This window comes from Arachis hypogaea, chromosome 13 (genome assembly GCF_003086295.3).
Source record: "Arachis hypogaea cultivar Tifrunner chromosome 13, arahy.Tifrunner.gnm2.J5K5, whole genome shotgun sequence".
In the NCBI taxonomy this organism is placed as follows: domain Eukaryota; kingdom Viridiplantae; phylum Streptophyta; class Magnoliopsida; order Fabales; family Fabaceae; genus Arachis; species Arachis hypogaea.
Genome location: NC_092048.1, coordinates 106591899 through 106600886, shown reverse-complemented (window position 1 = coordinate 106600886; position 8988 = coordinate 106591899). Strand labels below are relative to the sequence as shown.

At 40.3% G+C, this 8988-nt stretch overlaps 1 protein-coding gene across 1 annotated transcript; it reads left to right on the top strand.

Annotated features, from left to right (window-relative positions):
• The first annotated feature begins 1344 nt into the window (after nt 1–1344).
• On the top strand, nt 1345–5871 carry LOC112735209 (protein MAIN-LIKE 1-like). The gene is made up of 3 exons (XM_025784775.1): nt 1345–1515; nt 4980–5722; nt 5805–5871. Exons 1-3 carry the CDS (start codon nt 1345–1347, stop codon nt 5869–5871), a joined length of 981 nt encoding a protein of 326 aa, XP_025640560.1.
• Nucleotides 5872–8988: the final 3117 nt, after the last annotated feature.

The following is an 8988-nucleotide window of genomic DNA, read 5'->3' as shown; positions in this document are numbered from 1 at the left end:
AGAAAATCAGTCATTGCGTCAATTCAGAGTTACACTATCTCTAGAGGAGTTGATTATGTTGTTAACGAATTCGAGCCATAAACGTTCTATGAAAAATGCAAGACTTATGGACGTGGGTGCGATTGGCTTATCCGAGCCAGCTTGACACAGAAGAAAGCTTGTTGGGAGATTCAAAGATACAACGGGAGGCACACGTATTCCATGGGAACGATCTCACAAGATCATTCCAAGTTGGACTCGGACATGATTGCTGAGGCTATGAAGCTATTGGTTGAATCTGACCCATCCATAAAGGTGAAATCTATAATTGCGAAAGTCCAGGCAAAATTCAACTACACTATTAGTTACCGAAAGGCTTGGTTAGCAAAGTAAAAGTCGATAGCAAAAGTTTTTGATGGATGGGAAGAATCTTACAAAGCTTTGCCGTTGTTGTTCTCCGCAATAGTCCAGAAGATTCCTGGTTCACAAGTCCAAATAGAAACACGAACCCCTGTATAACGGGAGTGAAGAGGTGGCAGGTGTTAGGATACTTCATCGGGTATTCTAGAGTTTCAATCCATGCATAAGAGCCTTCAAATATTGAAAGCTGTTGGTTCAAGTTGGTGACACCCATCTATACGGAAAATATAAAGGTTGACTTTTGGTTACAGTTGCGCAAGATGGGAATCAAAATATTGTGCCGATTACTTTTGCCATCGTAGAGGGTGATCAGACTGCTGATGCATGGCACTTTTTTCTTAGTAATTTACAAAGCCATGATGTAAGAAGAGACGACGTGGGTATAATCTCTGATCGTCATGAGTCAATCCGGGCAGCAGTAAATCGTAGCGGAGGTGATTGGAAACCTCCGAGAGCATGGTGGATATTTTGTATTCGGCACATTGGTAGTAACTTCTTGAGGGAATTCAAGGTCCCATATTTGCAAAAGCTTGTGGTCAATATTAGATATTCAAGGATGGTGAAGGAGTACAACGTTAATTACAAGAGGTTGCAAGAACTAGGCGAGGCATATGCCCGTTGGTGTGACAACATTGTACTACCTCAGTGGGTGTTGGCATTTGACGAAGGACATCGATGGAGTCACATGACGACAAATCTTGTCGAGTGCATTAATTCAATGTTGAATAGTGCCCAAAATCTGCCTGTCTTGGTGCTCATCTGAGCAACATATTATCGATTGAACGAGCTATTTATGCAGAAGAGTACCGAGGCTTATCAGCGCAAGCGTGCTGGATTTACTTACTCTGAGTTTGCTACTCAGCAGATAGAGGCAAATATGTAGCGTGCAGGAAACATAGTCATGTACCAGTTTGTTAGAAGAAAGAGGTGTTTGAGGTGAGCGAAATGTCAAGCGGTCGAGTGTTAGTAGTTGATCTTGCGTGGCGGAGATGCGACTGTGGGCATTTTCAAGTGGAGCGACTTCCATGTCGCCATGTTATTATGTGCTGTGCTAACCAGCGCCTCGATTGGCAAGTGTATGTCAGTGATGTATACAAGATGTCGGAGATTCGTAAGGTTTATAGAGTTTAAATTACGTCTTGCCAATAAAACATAAATAAAATACGAGTCAACTCCAATAAATTATGTACTGTTAAGGTGTTACCTGCATGCAACCGGTATATCAGCGGGTGCAAGCCGTTGTCTTGGAATGGATACAAGAAAAGACATTCGCTCCCACACCCAAAAAAATAACAAATCAAGCGAGCTGTCCATCTCCTTGCAATCGTACCACGATGCACGACACAGTGCCCTGTGAAGATATGAGAGAGTTGCTGACCCCCAACTGTAAGTGCCGATTTATAACTCATTGGCAAAAAAGAGGTCTTTATTTCAACATCCACTTGAAATATATTTTTATATAAATATATAACACATACATACATAGAGTGCGGGTTAGTCGGGTAGGGTTGAGGCTCAACCCGCACCCTACCTGACTCGCACAAGAACCCTACCTACACCCTACCTTACCCACTACGGATCGAATTGACAACCCTACTCGATCAGGTGAGTCAGGTTGGGTACCCGCGAGTAGGGTGCATGTTGCCACCCGTACTCCTCGTCAAAGATCACCTTCCTCCCTCCTCCCAATGTAACTCTCTCAACAGCACTCTCCTCCCAAAGTAAACTTTCTACTCACACTACAATACCATGAAGACATGAACAATGAAGCATGCTCTTCCTCCCACCTTTTAAAGGCACGAAGACATTAATGCACTGGCGTTCCCAGAGGATGTTGGGTGCATGGAAACAGCCAACCAAGTGGTCAACACACACTCTGCGTGTTGCCAGGGTGTTGACACGTGGCAATTGTCGAATGCTGATATAGAAAACTGCAACATAGATCCTGTGTGTTATTATGGTGTTGACACGTGGCAGGGGAACATTGATAAAGGTGCATCAAAATTAGGCATAGAATCTCTGCAACACGAACCATGCATGTTGCCTGCATGCGCGACACATGGCCAGAATCTCTGTTGTTTCAATATGCTGGGTACATGGTAACCATGACTTAACATGTGGCCAGAATCTTTACTAAAAGAATGTCTGTTTCAACACGCTAAGTTGTGTAGTGTGTAAGAGTTCTCTGCAACTCCACACTCCTGCAAAACACTTTAGATAGCAATATTCAATAAATATACTATTTCTTTATCCATATTAAAAATAATTTCTGACTTGTTTATTGTTTTTTCAAAATTCAAATAGCAAATTGTATAAAAATAAATAATAAAATAAAGAAAAGCATATAGACGATATAATGTCGAAGTTCACTTTATACTTTTTGAACTATTGCGTTGGACATTACAACAACATTGAAAAAGCCGTACGTGTGTGCGAAAATTACTATGCCATAATAATAATCTTACTATTCTATCAAAAAGAATAATAATTTTATTTAAAATTATTATAATAATTACATGTATAAATATATATCGTAATTAATATTAATTTATGCATTAAAAATTTTCATCTATATAAAACTTAAAAAAAAGTAATAATATTTGCCAATTTCTACTTTCTACGAAAAATAGTGTAAAAAGAAAAAAAATTCATAACGTCAATCATCATGTAGTATTATAATAAGATAAAAAAATCTTGAATAATTATTTATTATTTTAAAAGTGATATAAAATTAAGAATATTCGCAGTGCAGTTTGAATTGGTTTTGAGTGAAAATTTCATCCTATTTTAACACTAATTTTACTTGGTGGTGTGGTATGGATTGGATGATTTTTTTTTTTTAAAAATCCGATCCAATTTCAAGCAGTTTGGATTGGATTAAATTTACGGTTTTATAAATTAAAAAAATTAAATATAGATAATAAATCTCAACATCATATTTTAAATAACCAACAATGACATAATAAATCTCAACAATATCTTAAAAAACCAATAATAACATAACGATAAAAATAAAATTATAGGTTAGTTAAAATAAATAAAATAAATCTTGTTTTAAACATAAAATATTTATTAAATAATAATACATGAATAATATAAAAATGTATAACAAATTGAACATATTATAAGTAAAATTGTAAATATAATAATAAAATAATAATATTATAGCACATTGTGTAGTTTTGATTGGATTAAATCAGTTTTGAGAAATAGATCCAAAATTCAATCCGATCCATGCATCAGTTTACAAAAAATAGAATCCAATCAAATTCAAATTAATACTATTTTAATTAATTTTTGGTTTAAATTAAATTGGATGAACAATTTAATTTAGATTTATTTAAATTTAAATACTCACATGTAAAAAGCACGCATTTAATCAAATGAGTGTGAAAAGCTTTAGCTAAATTTTATGTTATCAATACACAGCAAGCAAAATATATGGTAGTGCACGTTAATAAACTCTTTGAATCACGAAATTACATGGATTCTTTAAAGCATAACGTTATGTGCATATCTTCATAGATACTTTTATGTAAATCGAGTTGATTAAAGTTTATTTAGACATTATAGTGGTAAATTAAATTAATCAAATTCAAACTACTAGAATTATGAATAAATCGGATGAACTAAATTCAATTTAGTTGATTTTGAAGTCCATTCACAGTAAATTAAAACTATTGGCTTCGATTTGTACACACAGTTTTTGTCCCTAGTAATTCGAATTTATTGGATTCGAATTAAACAATAGTAAATCGAATGGACTTACTTCGATTTACATTGAACGAAAACTAGTGGTATATCGAATCCACTAACTTCGATTTAGTGTTTATATACGTATATAAGGAATTCGAATATACTTTTTTCGAATTACATTTCGCCAAACCCCACCCCCAAAAAATGAATTCTAAAAAAAATTTCTGCCAAAAATCCCGTAGGATTGACATTGTAAAAATGGAAGATGATCCAAACCGTATCTTTCGGTTAGACGGCATCGCCCATATTGTTGGTTCTATTCATGAAGAGTTTATGATGTTAAGTCTCTTAGAATTTTGTTATATACACTACTGAGATTTTTAAACTATAAATGGTAGCTAGAGTAATAGTTTAGTGTTTGGCTAGAATTTTAAAAGTAAAAATGCACGATGGAATAGTGATTAACAATGCTTAGTTAGAGTAGTGATTAACTAGATTAGAAGTTTTTTAGGAGTTTAGGTAAATCTACTTTAGATTTCTAATATTAGATTAAATAAGCAGTATAAAATTAATGTAATTTAATCACTGAATGTTAATAATTAAATTAATATAATGTAATTTAGTTTAATTTTATACTTTAAACTTTAGTCTAATCGAATTTGGTTGAACGCAATTTAATTAAATTATTGAAGGCTATCTATGTCCAGGGTTGCAATATAATATACACTAAAGTTTATTTTTAGTAGAGTTGTCCACTTTAGGTGATTTTTGAAATAACACGGATATAATTTTGTTGAAAAGGATCTACATTATTTAACAGTCTTTTGGTGGATTAGTTTGTTACTTGTGATGGTTCTAAAAGAAATTTTTTCATCATGGTGCAGCCACATCAATATTTCACCAGCATGAGGAGGCAGCATGGTATGCCCTTGAATGACAAGATCATACCATACCTGTACATGGCCGGCTTAGCCCACCTCGTGATACTCAACGACCACTGGTTTAAGTTGGATGAGCCGATGGTCAGTGCATTTGTCGAGCAGTGGTGGCCCGAGACTCATACTTTTCATATGCCATTCGAGGAGTGTACGATTACGCTTCAGGATGTTGCCTACCATTTAGGACTTTCTATCGACGGACATTACGTCAGTAGATGTCTGACGGATTTCCAGCAGTTCATTGATGGCAGGCGACCTGCATGGGATTGGTTGCAGGAGTTGTTAAGTATGTTGCCTTCGGCGGACTGCATAGACAAGTTCACGGTGAAGTGCACTTGGATGCAGGAGACGTTCAGTCACCTTCCCCACAACCCAAACGAGGAGACAATTAGGAGATACGCGAGGGTGTACATCATGATGCTATTATCCACCAATCTCTTAGGTGACAAGTCCGGTACACACATGCATATCCGGTGGCTACCATACGTAGCGAAATTGGAGGACATGGGTGGATACAGCTGGACATCCGCTGCTCTGTCATGGTTATACCGATGTTTGTGTCGTGTGGCCAACAGAAATGTGGTTAAGTTGGCCGATCTGTTGCAGCTCCTCCAGTCATGGATCTTTTGGTCGTTCCTGGGTTTCAGGTTAGATGGGTTTGACGCCTTTCATTGGCCGATGGTGACGAGGTACTCACCGTTGATCATTATCTTCTTTAGTAATGTATATTACAGGTTATTATCCTTGCTCATAACATGTATTGGGTGTTAGGTGGTCCGGTTATCAGCCAACATTGAGCAAGAAGGGCCTAGAGTCGCGTAGTGGAGGCTCAAGATAGATTTACTCCGGCCAAGGGATGCAAGTGTTTTCCCTTTGAAGCATTCATTGTCGGTGTTTCTATAAAGTACTTACTGGAACGAAATTGACTTGCAATACTCTTCATTATTTACCAGTTCACGTGGTTGCCATATAGCACACCAGATGTTGTTCAAGTAGTTCATCCCGAGATCTTGGAGCCTTGACATATGGAGCTATGGAGATCTGTGATGGTATTGATCTACTTTGCTGTCATAGAATGGCATCAGGTGGATAGGGTGCTACCACAGCTTGGTGGAGTACAGCATCTCCCACGACCCATACTCAACATTGATTTTCTGATGTCGAAGGATGGCAGAGGCAGGAACCGATAGTTTTTGGACACTCTACAAAGTTCGCACACATATTGGACCGGGCGGGCTGGCCATGTGCTATGATTTCTTGTGGTGGCAGACCCAAGCCCATCACAAGCTTACTTGGAGTAGTGGCATGAGCATGGGAGGAGATTCTTATCGCCGAAGCTCCTTCTCGGGGACCCTGGGGAAGATCTTACCCCAACTGAGGCAACGTAGAGAGGTCCAGGCCGGGTTCCTAAGATGGATCAGGTGCCAGATGTTTCTGACAGATATCGAGTTGAGCGGAGACATCATGTTGGTACACGAGCCTCTGATTATGAGTGGAGATGGCTCGATGATGCAATTAACGCCATGGAGGGGAGAGCTCGAGGTCGTCGACGAGGTAGAAGGCGCGGTCCAGAGAGAAGGAAGGGTGGACGTCGAGGTCGAGGTCGACATATTAGGAGAGGCGACTATGACGGTGGCGATCGTGGAGATGATGGTGGTGGAGATGACGATGAGGGTGGAGCTGGAGGTGGAGATGGAGGAGGTGATGGTGGTAGCAGTTTTGGGGGTAGATCTGATGTCCGTGGAGGTGATAGGGGTTGTGGAGGTAGAGGTGGAGACGGAGGTGGAGATGGAGGAGGTGATGGAGGTGCTGGGAGAAGGTGGTTTCCAATGTAGTACTCTAGGGTTAGGTGATGGTGGAAGGTCTGGGGGTTTAGGGCCTTTATGCAATTATTTTGTTGGTGTCCCTAGCAGTGATGAAGGCTTGCATGAGAGTCAGACATTCATGAGCCCAGGTGAACTCCTTTTGGACTTATTAGGTAGCCTGGGCCTTGATAGTGATTTCGGAGGATCTAGATTCCTAAAGGAGATTAGCGTTATTATCCAGGAGAATAAGGCTGCCCGACGTGGAGCACAGGTCCCAGGACACCAGACACCCCTTGATGTGGACCTAAATGAGCCTTCGTCGTCAGGTCCTTTGGACGTGACATTTGCATTGGGTGGCACTCCGTTCTCGGCAGCTGCAGCTGCAGCTGCACGCCCTGATCGTGCAGGTCCCTCCAGGCCACCCAAAGATGAGGGTGAAGTACCTCTCGCTCAGAGAGCATAGAGGATCAGGCACCCACACCACTGCTTCATAGGGTCACATCTTTTCTGACTATTTGGATGACTTTTTAGTTATATGTTATTATGTCATCTACCTCTCTACTTTGTGTTGTTGTATTAAGCATTATGTTATCCCGCTATGTTATCATGTTATTAGGTTATTGTTCACACCCTGGGTCGATCTATCCGATCCGGGATGTTCAGTAACAAAGTGATCGACCTCTTCAGGTCAGGCTATCCGACCTCTTCTCAAAGAGCTCAGTCAAATCGACAGAAAAGCCCAAAAAGGGGCCCAACTTAAGGAATACGACCCAAATCCAAAGGCATCCCAAGCCTACACAGAGAAGGGCGGTTCCCTTGAAGATAAGCTGACCTCACTCAAAGATAAGATAAGATAAAGATAAAATAACTAACTTATCTTATCTAAAAAAGGTCACTCCACACTATTATAAATACACTGGAGCACCCAGGTATAACTCATACTCTGATTCTACATAAAAACCTACTAATACCCTTGCTAACTTAAGCATCGGAGTCCCTTGCAGGTACCCCCCACCCTCCGGTGACAAAGGATCGGCAGTGCAGTTAGATCAACACGTCGGACACAACAGCTCCGGCCGTCACTCACCAGCCGGACACATCATCTCCGACCAGCACAAAAGATCTCGTCCGAGATCGACCTACAGTTTCAAGTAACCCTCGGAACATTGGCGCCGTTGCCGGGGACCTTGGAAGTCATCCCATCACCATGGCGGACGACCATGACAATGACCACGATTCAGATCTAGAGGATAGAACACCGCACAAAAACGCGGACAATACGCCGAAAGATACCCTGGAATCTAACGGGGACAAAAACTCATCAAATCCGGGAGTGATAGAAGCGCTTCAAGATCATTTAAAGCAAATTGAAAAAGAAACCCAGCACCAACAAGAAATTGGGAAGGATCTACAAAGAGAGGTAAGGCGACGTCGAGAATTAGAAGATAAACTTCTAAAACTCGAAACCGATCTCAAAGCCAAAGCTACTCGGTCCACCCCTGAGGATAACTCTCGCAAGGATCAAGATCTATTAACTAGGGAAATCATGAAAACCAAAATCCCTAAGGACTTCAAACTTCCGGATATGACTTTGTATGATGGCACTACAGATCCCAACCATCACCTTAGCAATTTCAGAAGTAGAATGTACCTCACCGACGCCTCGGATGCAGTTCGCTGCAAAGCTTTTCCAACAACTCTCACAAAGACAGCAATCAGATGGTTCGACAACCTACCTCCGAAGTCCATCTCAAGCTTTGATGACTTAGCCAAAAAGTTCCTGGCCAGATTCTCCATCCAAAAAGATAAGGCTAAGCACGCCTCCAGCCTATTAGGAATCAAGTAAGGAGATCGGGAAAGCCTTCGCAACTACATAGAAAGATTCAACAAAACATGCCTAGACATACAAAGCCTACCAACAGAGGCCGCCATCATGGGCCTCATCAATGGCCTAAGAGAGGGACCTTTTAGCCAATCTATATCAAAGAAGTACGCCACATCTCTGGACGAAGTGCAGGAACGAGCAGAGAAATACATCAACATGGAAGAAAATTCTCGACTAGGAAAAACCTCAAAATCCGGATTCACCTACTATTCCGAGGGTTACCTGAAACTGGAGGTCGATCTCGGATGAGATCTTCTATACTGGT

Excerpts from the sequence above, each read along its gene's own strand:
- LOC112735209 (XM_025784775.1), top strand. The coding sequence starts at position 1,345 with ATGTCAAGCGGTCGAGTGTTAGTAGTTGATCTTGCGTGGCGGAGATGC. Across the intron at positions 1,516-4,979 it reads AGATGTCGGAGATTCGTAAG|CCACATCAATATTTCACCAG; the intron begins GTTTATAGAGTT and ends ATCATGGTGCAG. Across the intron at positions 5,723-5,804 it reads CATTGGCCGATGGTGACGAG|GTGGTCCGGTTATCAGCCAA; the intron begins GTACTCACCGTT and ends ATTGGGTGTTAG.